The sequence below is a fragment of the Talpa occidentalis genome, unplaced genomic scaffold, assembly GCF_014898055.3.
Source record: "Talpa occidentalis isolate TD23 unplaced genomic scaffold, MPIMG_talOcc4v2.1 talOcc4.10, whole genome shotgun sequence".
Taxonomy (NCBI): Eukaryota; Metazoa; Chordata; class Mammalia; order Eulipotyphla; family Talpidae; genus Talpa; species Talpa occidentalis.
Window position 1 is genome coordinate 104,377,916 of NW_023600993.1, and position 23,712 is coordinate 104,401,627.

Consider the following 23,712-nt stretch of genomic DNA (forward strand, 5'->3'; position numbering starts at 1 on the left):
AAGACAGGGTGGGGGTGTGCTGGCCCCCAAAACTGGGGGGCGGGTGTCAGGAAGTGGGGCGTCCCTCACAGTAAGGACAACTTAGCAATTTTCCTGGCCAACTCTGGACTTTGAGTAATGTCACTTGTTAAGTTAAAAGGGTCCCTCCCCCACATACCTCATTAGCTAAATGAATTGACCCGTTGGATGCGGTTATTTAATGTCTGTTATTGACTTTGGGCGATGTCTGCCAAAAACAAGATCTCGGTTTTGACGGAGTTGAAGTCGAGCTACGTCTTTCCCTGACTATTATTTGTCAAGCAGACTGCTGAGCTGGGCACAGCCACGTCGCGCGAGCGTGAAGGCACATCACCGGCACAGATCTCCTCGCTATGACAGCAGGAAATGCGGCCAATTAATTTAAAAGCCAAATCCTGTTCCTGAGCTGTAAGTCGGAAAGAAGGGCGGCCAGGGTACAGTACCACTTCCCATCACTTAAGGAGCGGGCTCCGGAAGTTGTGTCAGCATATAGGGCGTCAGCAAGCAATGGGTCGTGGGGGCTGGAATGGCCCATCCCTACGCAGGCCGGCGAGACCCGCATGGCCTCAGAGTCCTGTGAGACTCAGCTTATGTCTTCACTTTCCTCGTGAAAGGAAGGAAAAGAGTCTGACAATGACAGGCAGTCCCCAGCTGTGCCTCAACCCTCCCCGCTCCTTTTTGCACCAGACCACAATATTAAAAACTTCTGACCAGCACTTAAAAATCAGAGGTTACATAAAAAAGCCAGATTTTTCACTCTGGAAAGCCCTGGAAACATGTAGCAGCTGGCATTCGGCTAATGGACTTCAGACAGGGCTGTGCACATCTGTTTGCTCCAGTCCCCACCCCTCCCTCTTGTCTCTCACACTCTCCTCACTCACCTGCTGTAAGGCAGGCCTGGCCCTGAGGATCTGCAGCTTTGGTGAGGTTCAGAGCTATAAGTGGGCACAGACTCGGCCCAAGAGGAAAGACAATGGCTCCCCTAGTTCTAGCAGGAAAAGGTAGAAGCCGGGAGAGGGGGCTGTTTAGACCACTGTGGATGGGACCAAAGCACAGAAGGGGCAGGTGATGCCCTCTTCTGCAAGCTCATTATCATCTTTTACTCCATCTCCTCCAAACCCAGCACCCTACTCCTCACCTTTCCACAAGAGCAACAAACACTCATGTTTGGAGAAGCAAACTTCTCCCCTGCTCCTCACCCCAACTCAAGAAGCAGGCCCTTCAAAGGCGGCTCCAGAAAACTTCTGGAACTCACCAGCCGGAGCTTTTAGTTCCATGAGTTTCACAAACAGATCCACAGCCCACACTGCTCACTGCTCACGACCTCCTGGCACCTGCTGGCCCCCACTGCACGTCACAAGGGCGCCATTCCCATCACCACCTGGTTCCAGCGCAGCAGCCGGGCCCCAGAAGGGAGCGTGGGGCCAGGCTCCCTTACCCCAGCAGCGTTATTGGGTGCAACACACAAGAGCCCAGATCTCAAGGCTGGCTTGGAGGCCCGCTAGGTCCGTAATGCAGCTAAAGGAACACACACACCTCCTTCCGTCCACACCCTCCAAAGCCACTTGCAAACAGGACAGATAATTCAGTATCTGAGTCAGATTCGTAGCTGTGTTTTCCTGCCTCCCCACCCACCCAGGGACCGTGGGTTTGAACCCTGAAAAGTTACCCACATGAGCTCTCACATGCAGACACCCCGAGCGGGAGCTAAGTTTTGAGCTTCTTGATGCTGAGCCCAGACTTGGCTTTCTGGAACTCGGTGTCCCTGAGCAGCTGCGACAGGTCCCTCCCCGCCATCTTGGCCTTCCAGTGGAAGAGAAACATGCTGCGCTCGCTGTGCTTGCGGTCCAGCCGGCGGGCCAGGGACAAGGGGCTCTCACCCCTGGCGTCCTTGATGCTGGTGGAGGCCCCGTAGCTGAGCAGCAGGGTGATGCAGTCCAGCCGGCCCATGGCCGCGGCCACGTGCAGGGGCGTCCTGCCCATGGGGGTCTTGCCCAGACAGTTGGCTCCTGTGAGATAAAAGAGCTGGCTGAGGGCAGGCCACCCACCTGGCTGCCAGTCTCAACTGCAGAAACGCGTCCAGGAAGAGAGGCGGGGAGGGGTGTGGGCCGAGAGACGACGGCCTGGGAGAACTGCCACCTGCTCCCCATTCCCTGCACAAGCATGGGGTGGGGGGGAATCTCAGACGTCAGCACCCAGCACCACCTGCTGCCGGGAGGGCTGACTCCCCGATGGTGGTCAGGGTCTTTTGAAAATGCCCATCTCACTCCCCCACTGGGGGCCATGTGTTAGGTCTCCCTGCTCTTCATCCCACCTCCCCAGCATCACCCCTCAGACTGCCCCGCCTTGCTCTAATTCTACCAGCCTTCTCTCTTTATCAGCCCTTCATCTGCCTTGCTCCCACATCCTGCCCCAGGCCCTTTGCACACGCTGCTCCTGCAGCTAACCACGCTCTCATAGCTCCCCCCGCCCCCGCCAGGCTCACTCTTCTCTTTCCTTAGGTTTGTCCCCCCCACCCCATAGCGACTCCGCAGACAACGCGTCTGTAGAACACGCTCCACACCGTTGACCGTGCAATCAATGATTGGCGATCACTTCTGACTTCCCTTCATAAACTCCACAGGGCAGAAAGCACTTGCTTGGACGGCTGCTGTTTTCATCCCCAGCACGTAGCACGGAGCCTGCAGAAGACAGGCACTCGGGAAATGACAGACGGCGGGCGGCCTGACTCATGGACAGACATCGCTTCGATTGAATTCCCCCCTGCCTCCTGCAGATGGATGGGCTAATGACAGGTGTCCAATACAGACTTGTTGAATTGAATCAAATTCTGGGTAACAAATATCATGACACAGAAAACAAGGCAATTCAATTACAGGCAGCTGACATTTCGGTAGCCAGTTTTTATGAGCGATGGCTGGTCGGTGAGGGAAAGTTTTAAATAGGTTCTCCTAAGGCCCAGCCGCGGCCCCGGCGCCTCCTCGCAGTGCCTGTCTGCAGAGGACAGAAAACTTGGCAAAGCCAGCTGTAATTTTTTAACGGGTGCTTTCAAATACATCACAGTTCCATCAGAGTGAAAATGACTTTTTATGAGCTTAAAGGACTTCTGGGCTGTGCAAAGCCCATATTTCATCTCACAACAGGCAGGGTGCAGGAATGGCGGGCAGGAAGAAGGAGACAGTCGGGACACCTCTCCCCATCAGGGCAGTGCAGCCGGGGCCCCACCGTGGAGGGGGCGCCGTGTGGAAGCCCACGTGTCCTGAGTCGGGTTGGGGTCCAGGTGCAGGTGGGGAAGAGCGGGGTGAACGCAGGAGGCCCGTTGGACTGGGAGATAAGGCCCCGAGGAGCCCCCGAACTATGGGCCTAACCCGTAACATGTTCTTGCTTTTCAGGAGGAGGCTGGGGTCTGGGCTGCGTGGGGCCCGTGGGACCTGACTGGCTTCCCCGTCAGGGAGCCTGCCCCGGGGGCGGGTGCGCACCACAGAGCCCCACTCCTGTGCTCAGCCCTGGCTGCAGCCTCTGCCTCTGACGACGGGGAGAGAGGTAGAAAGAGGAGAGAGAGGCGGAGAGAGGCCACTCAGTGCGGGAGGTGAAGACGGCTCAGGGTGAGGGTCTCCCGAGGGAAATTCCTAATGCTGGCAGGAGACTGGGGGTCCCGGGGGCGCTGCCAGCTGGGCTCAGGACCCCCACAGACCCTGCAGAGACCCTCCTCCAGCAGTGCTGGCGTGAACAGGCAACCTGGACAATCCCCGGCAGCCAGTGTGCTCAGAAAGATCCAGCCGGGAAGCCCCCCGGCTGCTCCCGGCCTCATGTCCTGACCAAGTTCTTCTTGAGGTCCGGTCACGAGGGGACAGGGCACCGGCCAGCCGCTTCTCGCACATGCACCCACCCGGGCCTACGGGGCCCTGGGCTGTCCCCAAAATGCCCCAACTCCTCAGCGGACGCCACAGGCTCGCAGAATTACCCTTTTCTAGAAGGTACTGCACAGCTTCCAAGTGGCCTCTGTGGGAAGAGACGTACAAGGCCACGAAGGCCCGCTGGGCTATCCATCTGCGCCACTGCCCCTCTTCAAAGTGCCGTGAGTTGGCCGTTCGGAAATAGGAGCCCTCGACCACACCAAGCCCGCAGAGCTGGGGAGACATGAGGCGGGGGTGAGCGTGTCTCAGATGCAGGCCCACCTGAGGGGCTGCATCCTCCCCAGGGGTCTGCCCCCCCTCCAAGGCCAGTGCTGGGCACACACCCCGGCCACCACCAGCCCCCCAGGAGGGCAGGGAGGACACTGCAAGCTCAAACACGTCCAGGAAACATGGATTTACAGCAGCAGCCTCAGCGGCAGGAAGCTCTTCCTGCCCTTGTTTTGAAGAGAGAAGAGCTTTTCTGGGTGTCAGAGGAAGATGGTGGTGGCTGCTAAGGAAGACACCAGCCCCCCGACACGGCCTCCCCGTGGGGAGTTCGCTGTTGTGGAGACCTGACGGGCTCTGACCTTCCGATCTATTTCTGTGCCCATTGTCTCTGTCAACTTTGGAACCCGCCAGACTCGGCTGACGGACGAACGACCGTCATCAGGCGCTGAGGAAGGCTCCGCGTCCGAGCCTGGGGACGGGGGTGTCCAGAAGCCGGACGGCCACTGCGGGGGCAGCGGGGAGCAGCACAGTCAGGGGTCCGGTCGGGAGGCCCCTGTCCAGAGTGGAGGGCCAGACACTCCCGACTCACAGCTCCTCACTCACGGTTAAATCGGAAGCCGAGTTTCCAACTTTATAAAACAGACACGTGGTCGATGCCCATCCTCAGGCAGGGGTGAGTGGGCGCCAGTTACGGGCAAGGGAGCTCAGCGAAACCTTGACCCCAAAGCAGGTGTGAAGCTAGCCCCACGCCTGACCACAGGGCGGAAGTCCGTGTGTCTTTTTCCCTGCTCTGAAACTTTTACTCAAATTTTTGCACAAAAGACTAAGGGAGCCCCCCCAAGCTGCCACCACCATTTACAGTTGCTCCGTGAAGCAGGGGTCCACTCTGAGAAATGTGAGACCTTAGCAGGATCCCCTTCCACGGCCGCCATGACCAGCTCCGTCCATCCATCATAGTGCCAGACGCACAGAGAGATAACTCCGCCAGGAACCACGTCATGAAACTTGAGCGTAGTGTCATCCATCAGTATTCCTAGGGGGGATAATTGTTTTCTTTAGAACAATGGGCATCGAAGATAAACCAGTACAATGGGTAAGTTAAGCGAGCCCCTGGCCTCGGCATCCTCCACCAAGACCATTTTGGACCATGGAGTGCTGACCTCCGCGGGGGGCTCTGCTAGTGTCCGTGTGGAGCTGCGAGTGCTCTTTAGAAAATGAATTTGGCCGCACTCACGTAGAGGCTGAACCGCCCCCCTCAAACATGGCAACCATTTGTAAAGCTCTGCAATTATAACTTCTCCCGCTGCGAAAAATTACATGACTCAGTAAAGTCATTTTATGAGGCAAACTCTAGAAACAGAGCTACTTCAACCTGCAGCCACCATTCATCAGACACGCACACGTCGGCGTCAAGCTCAAACACTGACTCTAGTTCTGCTGTCGTCACTTGGCTAAAGAAGTGACAACGACAAACATGCACTGGATCCTTCCAAATCAGCGTTGGTCCCCCTGGGCACCCTTGACCCTGGGACTGGAAAGTTCTGGGCATTCTCGGAAGTTGAAGGTGGCCCTGCTCCCCGCCCGCAGCTGCCAGAGGACCTGAACCTAGGTATGCCCGTCACGAATGTCCCCAGGCATTGTCAGCTGGTTCTGGGGACAGGATCCCTCCAGGTGAGCATCTGGTGCAGGTGTAACCACCACAACCTTGACATTATCTGTGAGTGGGCCTTGGGGTGTTGGGACGCCTCTGGCTATCCGCCGAACTCGGGAGAGGGCGGGCGCACTCACACAGCAGACGTTAGCTCTCCGGGGAAGGCCGTCAGGACCAGATGGGGTCAGAGGAGATTTTCAGGAGAGGAAGTTGTGATATTTAGTTTCCCCTCCTGAACACGCACCCATTTTATTGCTCGCTCACCCGTCCTCTTGAGCTCAAGAACAACTGAATAATTTGCGGCCTCCTCAAGCAAAACACCGTGGGAAGCCTCGGCTTGCCCAGGTTGGATGATCGAACTGCCTGGGTTTCCGGAGTGGGTTTCTGGAGCTTTCTGGTTTCACGAGGAGTGACCTCTGCCTGGCTGGACCTGACCCTGCCCTCTGGGCTCCACGGCCCCCTGGGTGATCAGAATCGGCGGGTGGGGGACGCCAGCAGGGGACAGCGATTCCCTCGCAGACCCATCAACCAGGGCGGAACACAGAGGATAGCGGGTCGGGGTGTAAGTGCGACCACTCGGCGTCCCTGCAGGTGCCAGGGAACCTTCCCGCAACTGCCCGGGGCTTGGACAAACGTCATCCTCACCAGCACCTGGATGGCTGGGGCTGACGCCGGACAAGCTCGGCAAGCTTCACACACATTCTCGGGGGGCGCCTCCCCGGCCAGCCTGGCGGTGGGGAGGGCGACAGCGCTGATGATTTGTAGGCAGAAGCCCACGTCCCCTCCGCGTGGCCGCTCCTGTGCCAGCGGCGGGCGCGAGGCCGCACCTGCCGGGCGCTAAGTGCTGCGGAGCGATGGTGACATCGGTGTGGAGTCGCCCGCCGCTTCCTTTCCCACTTAGCTTTCTTGGATTTATTGCTCAGCCACAGCTCCTCAGTGAAAATAAATGAAGAGACGGGGTGCCAGACCACTGTCGCTCGGGAGAAGTAATTTTCAAATGACTCCTTTTGGAACTCACCCCGCCCTCGCCGGCTCAGCTCGGCTTTCAAACTTGGTAACTACACAGCGGGCGCGAGACGCCTCTTTCCCAGCAAAGTCTCAACATGCACACCCGGCCCCCACCCCAGCAGCTTTCAGAGGCTCCTCAGAGCAAAAGCAGCGTGTCAGGGAAGAGCTGAACCCCGTTCTGAGACGGCCTCCGCCGGCAGCTCCCCCGGGCGCCGCTGTCTCGGGGTGGTGCCGAGGTCCAGAGCGCACCGCTGGAGGAGCGGGGACACCCCCCCAGACCTCTGGCTGCGCTCAGCCCTGCGGCCATCCGCAGCGCCCCTGCAGTGGCGTAGCTCACACGCCCCGCTGCAACCCACAGAGCTTTTCCCAGCTTCCTTTGCTTCGAGTGTTTTTGTGTTGATTTCAAGCGGGTGGGGACAGGCTGGAGCCCAGGGCTCCGATCCCGTCCTTATATCCTCAATATTGTAGGGCTCGCAGGGATGGGGCCGACAGCCCGGTGCTCAGGCTGGGGGAGGAGAGGGGTGGAGAGCCCAGACTGGCTCTAGTCCTGCCCTCCCTGGGGTGCCTGCCACGTGGGGTTGGTCTGGATAGGGGGCCCCGGGGCCCTGACCAAGCCCTAGTGAGCTCTGGGTGCTGGGTTCCAACTCCAGCTGGGCTGGCACTGAGTTCCTGTCATGGACAAGGACACAGCCTGAGATTCGGGGTTCTGATACGGACTGGGTTAGTGCCAACATTCGGGGTTCAAGTGTGGATAGGATTTGCTTTGCGATGTGAGGTCCTGACAAAGGCAGTTTGCTTTGGATTTGGGGTTCTGATGAAGGCAAGGTTTGCTTTCTGTTTGGGAGTCCTGGTATGGGAAGGGTCTGTTCTGGGGGGTAGAGTCCTTGTGTGGGCAGGACTTGTTTGAGGGTTTGGGATTCTGTGTGGCCCTAGGTAGTGTGGCACCCGGGGCTGAGGATTTGAACAGATCTGTCCTAGGATTTGGGGTCTTGATGGGAACAGATTTTGCTCCAAGATTTGGGGTCCCAATATGGGCAGAAAAAGTTTGGTCTAGAATTTGGGGTTCCAGTGTGAGTAAGTTTGGCCAAAGGATTGGGGTTTCAAATACAAGGAAAGTTGGCTTTGAGTTCTGGGGTCCTCATGTGGGCTAATTTTAAACTTTGGCTTCCTTACATGGGTACAGTCAGCTGAAACCTTGCAGTGCTGATGTAAACGCAGTTTCTGTGGAGATCTAGGGTTTGGATATGGAGAGATTTGACTTGCATTTTGGGGTCAAGTTGTGGGCAGATTTTATCTCAAGCTTTGGAGCCCTTCTGAGGACTTTGCGTGGGGCTCGGGCTCAGGTGTCGTCATGGTGAGCTTGGAAACTGGCTTTCAGGTGTGGGAACCGAGTTGGCTTTGAATTTTGGGGTCCAGATGCAAGAAGAATTCATTATGGGGTCTGACATCCTCATGTAGACAGAGTTGGCTGAGGAATTGGGGTACAAATACACAAGTAGCTAGAGATTGGGGGCTCAAAATTGGGCACGTCTGCTCTAGAATTTATGGTCCATAGTTGGGCAGGGTCTGCTCTGGGAGCTGGGGTTCGGATCTGGGCAGGGTCTGCTGGGAGCCGGGATTCTGTTGCCAGCAGAGTCAGGTCGGGGATTTGAGGTTCAGCTGGGCATGGTTTGCATAGAGACATGAGGGGGGCAGGGCAGTGTGTTTCCTGCTTTAGTGTCTGGAGTGGAAACAATGGCAGGTAGATCTGGGGCTCTGATGGTCACAAGGTTAGCCTGGGGATTTGGGGTTCAGTCCTTGGGGGCCAGAGCTTGGTCTGGGTCATGAGGTGGGCAGGTATATTCTGGACACAGTTGCTGACGGATGGGGGCATCTGAGGGAGTCAGAGTGAGCCCGGGGACCTGTGGTCAGTCTCCGGCAGGCAGGTGGGACCTGGGTGGGCAGAGTCCACGTGGGGCACGGGTGTCCTTGCGTGGACGTGGCGGGCGGAGGACAGGAGCTTCTGCTGTCCAGCGCAGCATGGGGGTTGATGTGTGCTCTGAGTTGGGGGCCCTAAGGAAGGCAAGGAGGCCGGCCCCCAGTTGTGGGTTTCTGCTGAGCACAGGCTGGTTTCAGGCTTGCAGTCTTGTGGGGACACTGCTGGCTCGGGAACTGGTTCCCGAAGCAGACTTTGGGGGGCGGGGGTTCTGGGCTTCCGGGTGTCCTGCTGCAGCAGTCCTGGGATTTGGTCTCCTGACAGGATTTTCAGGCTGGCCAGCCCCGTGTGGAGCTGACTCTGCGACCCCACACCCTACTGTGGCAGGATTTGTTTGTGGGTTGGGGACCGGCTGTGGACGGGGGTTGCCTGGAGATTGGAGGACTCGCGTGAACCCCTTTTGTCTGGGGCTGGGAAGTCCCTACGTGGCCAGGGTATGCTTTCCCCTCCGGGGTTCCCAGGGGCTTGGGCTTGATATCTGGGGGTCCTCCTGCGAGCTGGCGTCCCTGGGGGGGCCAAGGGCCGGGTGGGGAGGGCGGGCGGGGCAGGGGCCACCTTGGTCCAGGTACTGGAGCCTCTGCAGGTTGGAGGGGATGCCCGCGAGCAGGTCCAGCTCCTCCTTGAGCTCCCGCACGGTCATGTCCCGGCGGCAGTCGGTCACTCGGAACATCTCGCCGGTGTCCTCCAGCAGCACCCTCACGGGGAACGCCCGGGGGGCCCAGTCGGGCGCCAGGCTCCCCGCCGGCGGGGCCCCGGCCGCCCGCAGGTCCCGGTCGCCGGCCCGGGCCGGGGTCCGCTCGGGCCCGGGCCGAGGTTCCTGCGCGCTGGGCCGGGCCGCGGGGTCAGCGCCCGCCCGCCGCTCCGCGCGCCGCATGGGCTCGGCTCGGCCCGCGCCCGGGGGGCCCCCCAGCCCCCCCGCCCCCCCCCCGCCCCCCGCCTGCGTCATCGCCCCCGCCCCCCTGGAACAAAGGCCAGAGGCCAGGGGAGCCGCCGGCGAGGGGCCGAGGGGCAGGGCCCGCGCTTCTGGAAACAAGCGGAGATTGACGGCCCCGCCGCCCCCCAGCGCCCCCCCAGCGCCCGCAGAGGCCGCAGAGGCCGCCCCCCCCCGCGGGCGCCCCCCCCCGCGGGCGCCCCCCGGCCCCCCCGCCCGCAGCCCCTCCGCGGAGCCGCCTCCCCGCGTGGGCGCCGGCCGCGACCCCCTCTGGTCACCCCGGGGCGCAGACCCCGAACCCCGGGCGAGGCTCGGCGACTCGTCTTCGGGGCGCCGCGATGTGCGGCCCGGGGCCGGGCTAGAGCCGTGTTCGTAGCAGGAGTGAAAGAACCAGCCCCGCGGGAGGCGACCCCCCCAGCCCTGGGCCCCCCACGCGGGCTCGGGGCCGGACCCCGAGGACGCGGCAGCGGCGCGCGTGCAAGGCCCGCGGCCGTGGACTCCCAGGGGAGCGCGGGGCGTCAACCCCCGCGGCGGGGCGGGTGTCCGTGTGGTCCACGGTCAGGTCCCCTTTCCGGGGGGCTCTGGGGACACCCGAGGGGCAGCCCGTGTCAGAGCGCCGCCAGCGCCGGCTCGGGGGCGCACAGGTGGGGGCGGGGGGGCGCCCCGCGGGCTCGGGGCACGCTGAGCTGCAGACACGCCGCGGGACCAGACCCGCCCCTGCCGGGCAGACGCCGCATCCCGCGGACTCCTGAGCTGAGCTGATGCACCGGGGCTGAGATGATGCACCGGGGCTGAGATGATGCACCGGGGCCTGAGCTGAGCTGATGCACCGGGGCCTGAGCTGAGCTGATGCACCGGGGCCTGAGCTGAGCTGATGCACCGGGGCCTGAGCTGAGCTGATGCACCGGGGCCTGAGCTGAGATGATGCACCGGGGCCTGAGCTGAGCTGATGCACCGGGGCTGAGCTGATGCACCGGGGCCTGAGCTGAGCTGATGCACCGGGGCTGAGCTGATGCACCGGGGCTGAGATGATGCACCGGGGCCTGAGCTGAGCTGATGCACCGGGGCCTCCTCGGGAGCGTTCACGGCAAGTTGGCTCCACCACGCGGACGCGGACCCGCCCCAGGAGGGACAGACGCGGGTATTTTCCCTTAATGGAGAAGGAAGCGCTGCCCAGAACAGGGGCCCCGCTGGGAGCTGCTGCTTTGCTGCCGGACCAAGACCTTAACAACGTGCTCATCTCAATGTGCGGGCAAAAAAAAATTTTTTTCAATGCTTGTTCCTGAAGCAAAACAGTAACCCCAACCAGTCACCTCAGGCAAGCGCTGAAGACAAGCTGGACTGATTTTTTTTTTTTAAATATGTTGCCGCAATGGATGAACTGGCTCTGCGCTGAAGTTCCCGAAACGCGACTCTGGGTCCCAAGTTACAGTTTCTCACACATGGACCTTATTTTCTTTGGCACGGTGCGGATTCCTTCCTTTCTTTTTAAAGAACCAGCTCAATGGAATCTGGGGGAGGGGAAACATCCTGTATACCAGGAAATTCAATATATAGCTCAGAAATTTTATTTTTTAAAAAAAGAAAGAAAAAACTGAGAAGAAAAAGCTCCAAGGGAAGAATGGACGCCCCGACGTGCCCTTTGCGACGGGCCCGCAGGCCCCAACCCGCTGCTCCTTCCTTCCCCGGCCCCTGCCACTGGGGTATAAAAAAAGAAACGGGAAAAATAACATGAGCAGGCGTGCGTGTGCAGAATTTAATCCAACATTTATAGAGCCTTGAAGTATTCATTAATGAAAAAAACCTGTTTACATTCTAGAACCTCTTAGTCGAAATTCTGAAAGCAGAAAATCTAATGTCTGTGTCCCCAAGTCAGCCCGAAGGGTACTGTAACCACCCCCAAACCACAGGGCTGTGGGGGCAGGTGTGCAGGCAGATTAGAAGGATGGTCTCTGTCTTCTGCTACAATCCTAACACATCAGGGACGGTCGCGCACCCCTCGCATCTCCCTCCATCTCCCTCCCAAGCTCGGCAACGCACGACACCCGCACAAGAGTGAAAATGCTCCCGGCTTCACGCCTGCGTCCACGTCAGCACACATCCATCGTCGTGCACACAGCCCCGCAGGGAGTGGGGGGGGGTCGCGTGCCCCAGGGAACGTTCCGAGTACGGCTCATAACAAAAGTACAATATTAGAAAGACCGCCATAAATCATTCTTTAGTAGATTTCTTTAACTATCACATTTTTCAAAAGTAAACAAATCCAGCTCTATTTGCAGCCACTCAAAGGAGAGCATAAATTTAAATGATGTATTTGTTCTGTTCACTGATAGGAGGCTAATATTACATTAATATATTTTCTTCCTGTCAAGAGTTATTTACACATGTACAGTATTTCAGTTAAAAATAAAATATAATGCCATAAACTATATTTTATCAGAAAGTATAAGGGAAGCCAAAGATGCAAGTCTATTAAAGACTTAACGCTTCTAATAAACTACTTTATTGCGGGAGGGGCTAACGAATATCGTCTGTAATAGAAAACAAACTTCCCGAGGGCCCCTGCGGCTCGAGGGGCACCCATCCGCGGGCAGCCCTCCCCAGCCACACCCTGCACAGGCTCCCGGGCGCACCCGCTGGCTCTGGGGGCAGCAGCGGGAGCAGGAAGCGCAGCACAGGCCGGCCCTGGCACTGCTGCCGGGGCCCCGGCTGCCTGCACTACGAGGGAAGGGGACCTGGGGTACACGGAACGACGGTTCAGCGAGCCTGAGGTCTGTCCCCCCTCTGCGGGCATGATGGCAATCAGCCCCTCTGGCTGTGGCAGACAAGAGGCGGCCAGCACGAAATGACCAGATGGTGAGTGACCGCACGGCGGTCAATGCTGTTTTTCTAGCACAGCAGTGTCCGTCGTATTCCGCCGTTTGGGTTCTAGGGTGGCAAAAAATGAAACGTCTTGGTCCCGGTCTGACTGCAGAGCTAAGACGGTCTCTTCAACGACTTCAAGATGAGGGTTCCCGGCATTTCTAAAATACGCTGAAGGGAGAAAACACGTTTCAATCCCATGTGCCATGCACTGTGCTCCAAATCGTAACTTGAGTTGTTGGGTTTTTTACACCACGTCGCAGGACAACAGATCATTTCTCATAGCATAACCAAATACACAAGGCCTTTGAAATGATAAAATTGCCTTCATCAAGGGTAGTTTCTAAATCTGAAAGAGAGACTCTCGAGAACTATGAATATTTTTCAGAATTAAGAAGCTATTAACATAATCTTTTCTTCTCTTTGGTACAAAAGGACTGGCAAGGTGTGGGACATGGGGTGGCAAGAGCAAGTGGCAAAAAAAATGTGCACGGCTCTTCAGGGCCGGGGCGAGTGTTGTCCGCACTTGGGGGTACACACCAGCGAGCCGAGGGGCACGTCTGCAGGAAGTCCTGTGTGCGCTCCCAGTAATTGTCTGGGTTGGGTTATACGTGTTTTCTTACTGACTACAAAGTAATATGACTAACGTCTAATCCGAATTAGGGCTTAAAGCTGCTTATGTCATAGCTCAAAATCTACAAAAGTTTCCTTCGTTTCTAGAAGACTAAGTAATATTTGGCATTAAAGTATGTTTATTAAATGTAAGAACTGAAGTACATTCATTTCCTGAGCTATTTTTACATAATATAAAATACGCATAAAAGCGAATCTATCGATTTCTGTACCAAACCTTAAGTGTGCTCTCCCACAACGTGCGTTCCCCGAACCAAAAGAATGAGCAGTGCTGCCTTCAGTGAGTGAGGTTTACAGGTACAAGTTCAGAAAAACGGCCACATGGCCACATACCCTTTTCCAGGAGCGTCTGCCTCAGAGCCTTGGCGAGCAGAACCCTGACGTTTGGTACGGGGTCCGACGCCAGGCTCAGAAGGTTGGGGAGTAAGTGTTCGACAAACTGGCTCACGGGGATGCACTCGGCGCTCACCACCGCCTGCGGAGAGGAAGCCACAGCCAAAGAATTGACACCGTCAGCAGGCAGTAGCGTGTTTTTCTTAAACTGACACTTCTGTCACTCCTAAGAAATCATTTCAGGATGCGCTGGTCTGAGGTAGAGGGGCGTGTGTGTGTGAATTTCAAACTCTGAATCACTGAATTGAATCAGGAGCACAGCTAATGCTTTATGATTCATTAGGATGCTCTGGGCTACCAGGGGGGCCTTGATGGTGGAGGAAGCAGAGGTGCAGGTCTAGGTTTGAAAAGCTGGCCTCTGAGAAGTGGCGCCTCCTCTCTGGGTCTCAGTGTCCTCGTGTGTCCAGTGGAGAAGTGTCAGGGACGGCAGGTCACTTAGGCAGTCTAGTTAGCGCCTGCTGAGAATAGGAACCCTCATCTCCATGACCCTCAGGCTCTGGGGGCAGGGGCCACGCCTGCTACATCTCAGCCCCAGCCCTGTGAACACCTGTAGCACCCCAGCCTTTGCCCCGCGCTCCTGCCCCAGTCACCAGAATTCTCTCAGTTAACCCTCGCAGCTGCTCTTGCCGTCGGGATTAGCCTCATTTCACGGAGAAGGAAGTGCTGGTCTTGAGATCAGCAAGCAGCACCATGGAGAGGCCAAGTCAGGCCCATGGGCCCTAAATCCCAGCTCCCTGCTGCGGACAACAACTGCAGAGGCAATTTAGAAGGCATGTCCCTGCAATTTGCAGCAACATGGATGGCGCTGGAAGGGATCATGCTCAGCGAAATAAGCCAAAAAGAAAAAGAAAAATACCGGATGGTCTCACTCATAGCAGGAATCTAGAAAACTTAAATAAGGGACCAGGAAAATGAATAACTATAAGAAAGTGAAAATCAGAATCAACAAAAAACTATGAAACAGAGACACTTTTGGGGGGGTGGGGGACGGGAGGGGAGGGATTGGGATCAGAATGGGGGGGTTGCAATTGTATGGGGAATATAAAAATAAAATTTATTATTTAAAAAAAAAAAAAAAATAGAAGGCATGTCCCGGTGCCCTGCGAGGTGACCTGGGTGAGTCAGCCCACGAAGGCCTCAGGCACAGAAGCCAGGCACGTGACTCGGAGGAGGCGTGGCGCCGGGGCCTCCAGGAGGCAGCAGGATCGGCCATGCATGGAGAGGGCCAGTCTCCCAGGCTGGCTATGTGAATAATCAGCAGCGTGACCCCAAGGCTGTCCTCCTGGCTGAGTAGCCTCTCCTTTTGTGTTACCGTGGGCTTTCTAAATCTCTAATAATTAATTAGTGAAAGCCAAAAGCTGTAAAAACGCAGTGATTTTTCTTCAACAAAATTAGTTGGTATCTTTTCCTTTAGTTGCATCATGGATTTTCTAAATCTCAGATAAATAATGAAAAAATAAAAGCAAAATCATTTCATTGACTCTTTCTTCACAAAATGAGGTGAATGGTACATTGGCTTCTTCAGAAAACGCTGCAGCCTGGGCCTGTGGCTTGAGAGTGGGGTTCTCTGGCTGCCAGAGCTGCACTTCTCAGACTGGGTAGCCAAAGCACCCCTGTGATGCCCCTCCTGCCCAACAGGGGGCGCTGGTGAACGCTCTGTGAGGACCAGTTATTAGGGAGCAGGGAGCGTAAAGGGGCTTTGGAGCCTGGAGCCAGCTGATGTCTAATCCTGGCTTTCAGTGCTGTTGGCACAGCTGGGTGGGGTTTGGGGGGATTCACTATCCCAACCCCTCCACCTTTGTATACACTTGGAGAGATGCACAATGAAAAGTGAAAACCTTTCAAACAGCACGCTAGCAGCAAAAAAAAAAAAAGTATGGCTTTACATTTCCTGTGCGATCTCAGCAAGACACTTCACCTTTCTGAGCTTCAACAGCTTCATCTTTAAAAAAAAGCCTGACCTAGAAGTCGATGGGTCCGCCAAGCACAATCAGTGGAGGGTCCTATTACTGAGGACAAGATGTACGAGGAGATGCCTGGCACACAGAAGTTTCAGGAGACAGCAGCTGTCACCCCCAGGCCCACACGTCCTCCATGTGAAGGTGGTACACAGGCAGGGAGACCCAAGGAGCTGCAGGGGCTGCCACGGACTTCACTCGGAGGAGACCGGGTAGCCTCCCCAACCCACTGCTCTGTTCTTCACCCACCTTCCCTCCAAAACGGCAGGCTGTGGGGAAGGAGGGGCGGGGGGGGGGGGAGTAAACGGACCCCTGGAGAGGGTGTGACGGCTGCAGGACTCCAGGCCTGGCCACCCGCCCTCACCAGGCAGAAGAGCTTGCTCACTCAGGCTCCGGAGCCCAGAGCATGCTGGGCACACAGCAGCAGGAGCTCAGTCAGTATCTAAGGGGGGACTCAGTCCAGGCAAGTCACTTCGCCCCACGGGCTTGGCCAAAACCTCCCCAAGTTCCTGCAAGTCCCCAGGGGGTGCACCTGCCACCGACACCTGGAACATGTCCGCCACGGGGGCAGAGCCCCCCAGGTCATGCTAACCTGACAAATGAAAGCGAAGGCTTGTCTTCCAACCCACTTGGAGCAGTGCCGGAAGCGCAGGATGAGCTCATTGATGCAGTCCAAGCCCAGGGCACTCTCGCGGTGGGAAGAGAACTTCTGCAGAATCGCCACGACCTGTGAAAACATCAAGAGCGCCACGGAAGAGCCGCCATCTATTTGAATTATGAACACGGCTCTACACGGCAACTAGACATTTTTATGCACCTTCCACCTTTAAAATGAATTTATAAGGAGGGGAGAAGTAATTTTTGTCATGGTAATCATTAGAACACAGAGAAAAAGGATGTTTAAAAATATGGCCATGCCCATACACATACACTCACATAAAACCCTTCATAAAAATGAAATTTTAAAAGGGACTGACATTAGAAAAATACATTATTAATCTTAAGGTTCCAAATTTTAGAGAATGTCCCTTTGCCTAATAACTAAATCATTACCTTTCAGAACATGTCATTTTCATAACATTTTAATACCATCAGAGCACCTCAGTAAATCAATATTTTCCAATGAGATCCCCCCTGCAGTATTCAGCCGGCACAAGCCCACATCAGTCCGGATCAGCTTGTCCAGGCTGGCGCTTCTGCGCATCAAACACTTCTCCACAAAACCAAGCTGTGGAGTAAATCCAACCCGTTTAAGACGAAACACTAAGGTGCTGCTGAAAGGGTTCATGCAGGGGGGATTTATGCACACCCTCCTCCAACCAGACCTTCTACATCCAGAATAGATGCATAAATACATAAACATCAGCTGCAGCGGTTACGTGGGTCCTGATTGCAAAATTTAAGAGCCGGTTTCAGGGGTAAACTGACAAATTCAGTCCCCCCCAAAAAACAATACCACAGGACTGAACATGGAAGACACATAAATATCCCTGTTTCCAAAACTCACAAAGCGAGCGGCGCGGGCCTTACTAGTCTGGCGGCGACGCCGCGGACCCGGGACACCCTGTCCGCGCACAGCGTCAGCGCGATCTGCACCAAATGCTCGTGGACGTCGCCGGGGTCGTAGAGCTCCAGGAGCAGGATCAGCTGTCTGCAGCGGGAAATCAGAAACTGGTTTGGGGGGAACCACACCGTGTTCACCTCTCTTGGCCCTCACCTCGGGGCCGGACAGCAGCCGGCTGGGGCGCGGCCGGGCACCTGGGGGGCTGCGCGGCGGGCGGGGCGAGCCCCCAGTCCTCATCCCACGCACACATCAAACAAGAAGGAAATAAATTAAACTTTGTAAAGCAGGCCGAGGAATTTATGGACGGGGATTTAATACTTTCCTCCGGCCGCGAGCTGGAAAGGACACGCACCCCGCAGCCGGGTGGGGGGGCCGGGGCCGCTGAAGCTGCAAATTGGATTTTCCACGTTCGCGGGCGGCCTCGGGGCGCCGGCCCGGGGGACCCCGCGGGGCCCAGCCGGGTGGGGCGACGCGCCGGCCCCCCCTTCCCTCCCCCCCTCCCCCGCCCCGCGGGGCCCCCAAGGCGCGGGCGGGGCGCGGGGGAGAGCGGCCGGTGGCACCGGGAGGGGAAAGGAGATTGGGGGGCGGCGGGGGGCGGCCCGGGGGGTGACTCTGTGCCGCGGCGCGGGCTCAGCGGCCCCGGCCCCGTAACCGCGGCCGGCGGGTGACAGCCGGCCCGGCCCGGCCCGGTTCCGCCGGGCCGCGGGCCGCTAGAGGGCGCGCCGAGCGCGCGGGAGACGCGTCCGGCCCGCGCCCGGGTCTCGGGAAGCGCCGGGATCAGACCGAGCCGCGGCCACCTTTCGGGGCGCCCGCACCCGCCAGTCTCGCCGGCACGGCGCGAGGCCCGGGGGCCGGTCTCGGCGAGGCTCCTCGGGGCGCCGCGGAAAGTGAGCCCCAGACGCGCGGGCGTGCGTCCCGCGGGTGAAACCCGAGACCCCTGCGCCCCGCGCGCCCTGCAGGTGGGGCGCGAGGCCCTGCGGGGGCCGGGTCGGGCGCGGCCACCCCGGGGCGCTCTCATCCGACAGCCGCGGGGGAGGCCTTTTGTCTCTCCCCGGGGCGCGATTTCCCGCGGACCCCGCGCCGCCCGCGAGCAGGCCGTGCGCAGAGGGCTCCGGGGAGCTTCGGCAAAACCCGCCCCGATTAAAAGGGAAATACTGAAGCGCGGGTGATTCATCTTTTATCTGGCCCGAATAAATCAGCTCTCGGAACAGCAGGCCACTCCGGTTCCGAGCGCCTCCAGCCCGCCTCCACCGAAACCGAGTGTCTCCCGGGGACTGTGGTGTTTGTGCTTAGGGTTTTGGAATTCGGTTTATGCCTTAATAAAAACATAATCTCTTTATCCAAAAGAACACTATTACTGCTGGCCTAGAAATCAATTATAAGGCAGGGAAATTAAAAATTATTCCCTCTTAATTTGCCTTCTCCTTTCCCCAAACAGGTTCTACTTACTCTGCTAGTTCATACCGAAACCTCCAGTTCCTGCTGTTATCGGTCACTACAAATTCTTGAAGCTGATAAAGATATTCTCTCCTCTGGTCTTCATGAAGCAACTATTTTTCAAAAAATGTATATATAAATATCAATGTAGCACCCCCCACCCCCAACGCTCCCACACACTCGCTGTTTCAGGCCAGACACCGTGGCAGGCAGAGGGGCTGCTCCCCCGACCCCCACGGCCACCGCGGTGCCCTTGACTGACACCCAGTGCGACCCTGAACGCCCACCACCGCGTCCCTGGCTACCACATGTGCTTGTATACTTCTAGATGCCCTCTGGCTCTTGCTTCTTTCATAATTTCCTGCCTTAAATAAAGCAAAAACAAGTCTGTGTGTGCTCAGAAGATGAAGCCACCGCTGCTTCCCCGGAGGGGCACAGCCCTGGGGCCCTGGGGGCAGCAGGCCGTGGGCGCCCCCCCCCAGTGTCAGTGCGAATGACTGGTATCTCTAGGTCAATGTGAAGCTCTCATGTTTACTAATTATTTAGGAGGAAAAAAGGCAAGAAGGGAAGCAGCAGCACCTTGCAGAGGAGACCCCTTCCCGCAGGGCTCCCCCGGCGGGCCCACAGCCACACCAGAGGCCTGGGCTACGGCCTCCCCCACCCCCAGAACCTGGATTCTAAGAGTGGCGGCTCGGGAGGGGAGCTACCAAAACATTTACCCACCATGGGGAGACCCCCGCGGGAGGGCCCGGACCGCACGTGTCCACTGGGCAAACCCAGCCGGGCCCTTTTTTGCCCCCACTGATACTTCTCTCCAGGGTTTTAAGAAATTGCCTGGTTTTGCTTTTAATCCTTTTTCCTACCTTTAGGAAATCATACAGGTGCTTAAGAACCCCTATTCGCACTTCATCCAGGTCCTTTAAAAATCCGTTGAAGATGGGTACCAGGTCAGCGGCTGTTAACTGATCCCCGAGAATCACGGCCAGCTCGTGGATGGAGAAGGCAAGGGTCCGACGCACCTTCCACTGGGGGCACACAGCACACACGTCACATGCAGCAATGCAAGTCCACATCAGCAAGAGTGCAAGAGGCCTTTCTAGAGCAGACCGGGCACGCAGGTGCTGGCCACTGAAAGCCTGATCTCATCAGAGACCAGAGACCAGCATCCACGCCGGACAGCCGCCAAGCTTCGCCGCTGCTTCCTGCGCCTTCCTGATTGGGGGACCCACCTCCCTGTGCACGTCTGGAAAGTCCACATACCTGCACATCGGAAGCCAGCGTCTCATACGTGTCTTTCAAGCAGTGCCAATTCTGCCTGCCCAGCGTGAGCGCCACCCCCGGGAGGCTGTAGGCACAGTGCTTGGCTATGTCTGTGTCCACGGTCTGGGCGCGCGCCGGATCGGTCATGGACACGTACTGGTCCAGCAGGGGCTGAGGAATGACGTCCTGTGGCATGGGGGAGAAACAGGCTGTCATGCAGCAGGGGTGGAGGCCGCTCAGGGCAAACCGGGGGGAACAGCAGAGCAGAATGCTCAGCGGCACGGGAGACCCTCCAGAAGCTATAGGCTTCCTATTGGCAGGCACCTGATTATCCAGGAAGTGAGCTTTCAACGGGGACTGGAGGTAAAGCAACGCTCATGCTCATCTTTCGTAAGTCTGTCCTACCCGTGATGTCCTAGAGAACAGTCTGGAATCAAAGGCTGACCAGTCTGGGCAGAGGGCCCTTAAGAACAGGCGCTGCCTTCTCTGGTCTCACAAGCAGCCTGGCCCCTAACTCGGACTGTTACCACCGTTTCCCAACTGATGGACTGCTTACTCTGCCTCCTAAGACAGCCCGCTCCCTGTACCTCAGTAAGGTCAAAGGGGCACAATCATTTGATGGTTTAAGGAAATGTGGGTAGCACAAGGAGCCAATCCGTGAGGCGGGGCAAAGCCAAACGTGGCTCAATGAAAGACCAAAAACCTTCCAGGGGAAAAAAGCAAAATGACTTGCATACATGTTAACACAGAGATGTCAAATTCTCTCATTTGATTTGCTTTATTAAAATACTATTCTAGATTGTTCAGAAAACTCTAGAGACTATTTTAGACTGCACTTTAAGTTAGAGAGGAAACATTAGTAACCCAGATTGTGAACTAAGATATGTCATAAATATTGATGGAAGAAAAATATTTGATTTTCAATGGCCATTCTTAAATTTAATTCCAGAAAATGTACAGTTTGGAGCTGCTTTTTTTTTCCCCCCAAGAAACAAACCTGCAATTTGGATTTATTCTCCTCAATCAGGATGGGGTCAGGTCCCTGCGTGGTCTCCACACAGCCACTGGGGCCGCCTCGGGGCTGGCCTGGATCCTGCAGAGGGGGTCGGGCAGGTCACTGACTTGCTGCAGAGGAGTGAGCTGAGCCACCACCCCCACTGCTCCCCACTCCTGAGAACCCGCTTCAAGGCCAGAGGTGATCCAGGGACCAAGAGAAGAGCTTCCCTCCCAGTCCACTGCGCCTCCCCAGACACTACAGCACACATCTGCACAGCTAATGTGGCGCTGTCTAGACCAGTCACTGTGAGAGCCAGAGCCACCGTGTAATTCCAAGATGGCGGGAGGAACTTCCACAAGGATGAGGCTCAGGTGAGGAGCACCGCCCACTAGGCTCTGCAGCCACTGTTCTGACTGGCCCCAAGCTCCGTCAGGACCGGCACCCTCAGGTGGTCTCCAGCTGGAGGCAGAGCACTCCAGAAGGCAGGGTGTGGCTCGCATGGAATAGTGACAAACCCCGCTTTTCCTGGGAACCGGAGGTTGCAGCAATGCTGGGTGGAGGGAGGGTGGAGAGGCAGGCGGAAGACCCATTTAATTTGAGTGAAGAGATGCAGCTGACACAGAAGTGTTTACTCAGAAAGCTGATTCTCAGTTTTCACTTGTGCAAACACTAGTAATGTCTGCTGATGAACTCTCCATTAGGTTAACAATTAAAATGAGCGAGAACATTCAGCGGTGACATATTGGTCTCTGATCATTGATTAGCATTAGCTGAGATGGACCTGACCTTCTTCTTCAACCATAACATGGATTTCCGACTTGCACTGGAAATGTCACACTGTCTGCCAGCTCAATGGATCCTGACAAATCAGCTCAATAGATGATCCGGGAAAGTCGATTAATATACCAATAGATGCTTGGCTGCCCCGAGACACACCACCAGAACCTTCAATTCCCAGTCCTTTCCCTGAAATGTGCTGCTTATTTTAGTAGAGAACATAATAAAACAGAAATATTTTGGTATGATAACCTAAGACCTCAATTTCTCTGAGTTAATAAATTCCCATGTATTAATAAATAATAAATCATCAATATTTTTGCAGGAATTACTTTAGTTCAAAAGTCTTCAGTGCAGTGGGGATGGGCAGCACTTACCCCAGCCTTATTAAGGCTCAAGTCAAGCACCCCAAGTCAAGGTCACCCCAGCCAGCACAGTGAGGTCACCTGGAAAAGCCACCTGGCAGGAACAGGTGCTTCCACCACGGGGCGTTTCGGGACTAAGACAGCCGAGCCGGCGCGCCAGGGTCAAGGCCAAGGCCAAGTGCACCCCCAGCCTCCCACCTCTGTCCTCATCCAGAGAGAGGACAACGCTTTGGGTTTGAGTTTTTTGACTTTCCTTTCCTCCTCCTTCTTGTGCACCTGGACACATCCTGACCCACCCCGCTGGGACGTGAGGAATGGGCTGTGCATTCAAGTGCCTGCGCCCGGGTCAGCACCCAACGGCGGAGCCGAGTCCCTCGGCCCCATCATTCTAGGAGCCGGCACCAAGGCACGGGCTCTCCTGCGTTTTTCCCTCTCACGTCTGTTATAGGACAAGGCAGCCCCGTAGGGCCGCAGCCCCGGCTGAGCCACCCGCACAGTCCAGGTAGCGGGCAAGGATGTGAGTTTTCTTGCTAATATTTTCAAAACCGGCAACTAGGACATCATCTTGTGTCTTACTAATCAAAGGCAGCATTACCAAACTCACACACTTTACCGCCAGACCCTGACCATCTTTGCTTTATTTTGCTACATTGGAACAGGCCAAAGTGGCAGGGGAAGTGATAAATTAGTTCGACTGGTAAAATCAAGTTAGAGACTGTGTGACTGGAGCAAGTGCTGGCCTGCGAGCTGAGGATGAGATGCTGAAGAGACCGTTCCCCGGGGCACCGGGAAAGGAGCCGGCCCATGCCCTCAACTTCAGGCTCACGGGCCTCTCCCAGAGTCTGCGTCTCTACTAAGGCGCCAGTGAAAAGCCCCAACCCAACTCAGCCCAAGCACAAGTTCAGTAGAAATGAGGAAGGCAGGGAAGCCTCAACCACCAAAAAGCTAGAAAGCTTTGGAGAGACTGGAAGTGAGGGAGAAGTCAGGCCCCGCCCAGACTGCGGGGTCTAGACCGCAGAACAGAAAGAGGTGAGCACCACAGGAGACGCCGTGGAAAGGGGCTCTGCCATGGGGGCTGGAGGCCGGGAGCACCCCGAGGCCTCTGCCAAACCCCTCCCAGTGCTCTTCAGAGTGGGAAACAGCTATGAGCAGGGGCGCGGAGGGTTACGGGGCTGACCCCCAGCTCCCATCCTCTTAGGGGAACAGGGAGGAGGGAAGGCACTTTTTGGTCTCCCCACTCCCGTTTTTGTGGAGGAGAATCAGGGTTATCAATCACCTGATTGATTGGTTGTCTAGTTATCCAAAACATGACCTTAAGAATAAAATTAAATTCACCATTTATCATCTCTGCCGGGATATATTAATAAAAGAAAAGGCAGCCTGGTGATTTCTGTCACGTCCTCGGTGGCTGAGGGACAGGCACACACTTACTGTGCTTTGCAATGCCCTGGCCCTGGAGAGCCCGTCCAGGGAGGGTGCGGCCATGGGCCCGTCGGGGCTGGGGCTGGGGTCCGAGGTGCTGGCTCCGTGGGGCCCTCCCGGCGTGCACACGGGCTCGCTCACAGAGTCCAGCTGGGCAGCTCTCAGGGCAGCTGACAATACCTGGACTTGAGCTGCCAGAAGAGAAGTTCAGGAATGTTAATGACTCGCTTGGCTGGAGGGGATTCAGTGTAGGGGCCCCCCAACAGGACACCCAGCCGGGGGCTCAGGGAACAGTGCTCACAGCTCGCGTTCTAGGCCCCAGAGCCAGCTCTCCGTG

At 56.8% G+C, this 23,712-nt stretch overlaps 2 protein-coding genes across 3 annotated transcripts in view; both read right to left on the bottom strand.

The window, feature by feature from the left end:
* Nucleotides 1-403: 403 nt before the first annotated feature.
* On the bottom strand, nt 404-9,650 carry ANKRD60 (ankyrin repeat domain 60). Its single transcript, XM_054693563.1, has 5 exons — nt 9,332-9,650; nt 5,045-5,175; nt 3,983-4,148; nt 2,658-2,699; nt 404-2,027 (listed from the first exon to the last, which is right to left on the bottom strand). The coding sequence occupies exons 1-5, from the start codon at nt 9,648-9,650 to the stop codon at nt 1,726-1,728; spliced, it is 960 nt and encodes a 319-aa protein (XP_054549538.1). The 3' UTR covers nt 404-1,725.
* A 1,644-nt stretch (nt 9,651-11,294) lies between these two features.
* Nucleotides 11,295-23,712, bottom strand: part of LOC119236848 (serine/threonine-protein phosphatase 4 regulatory subunit 1-like) — a 61,961-nt gene continuing 49,543 nt past the window's right edge. The window contains exons 12-20 of one of the 2 annotated variants that reach the window (XM_037500800.2): nt 23,385-23,566; nt 20,812-20,907; nt 19,815-20,000; nt 19,418-19,579; nt 18,567-18,667; nt 17,084-17,204; nt 16,146-16,280; nt 13,536-13,677; nt 11,295-12,740 (exon numbers count right to left, since the gene is read on the bottom strand). In XM_037500800.2, the coding sequence (XP_037356697.1) occupies nt 12,583-12,740; nt 13,536-13,677; nt 16,146-16,280; nt 17,084-17,204; nt 18,567-18,667; nt 19,418-19,579; nt 19,815-20,000; nt 20,812-20,907; nt 23,385-23,566 (1,283 nt within the window). In that variant the 3' untranslated portion in view covers nt 11,295-12,582. Of the gene's footprint in view, nt 12,741-13,535; nt 13,678-16,145; nt 16,281-17,060; nt 17,205-18,566; nt 18,668-19,417; nt 19,580-19,814; nt 20,001-20,811; nt 20,908-23,384; nt 23,567-23,712 lie in introns of those variants that run through there. The other variant, XM_037500809.1, reaches the window with a different exon arrangement.

Bases quoted from the DNA above. Each gene is read 5' to 3' on its own strand.
- ANKRD60 (XM_054693563.1), bottom strand. From the start codon at position 9,650: ATGCGGCGCGCGGAGCGGCGGGCGGGCGCTGACCCCGCGGCCCGGCCC. The intron at 4,149-5,044 runs GTCTCACATTTC...ATGTCTCCCCAG, and splicing joins TGGAAGGGGATCCTGCTAAG to CTCTGCGGGCTTGGTGTGGT. The intron at 2,028-2,657 runs GCAAGTGCTTTC...TTTATCTCACAG, and splicing joins TGAAAACAGCAGCCGTCCAA to GAGCCAACTGTCTGGGCAAG.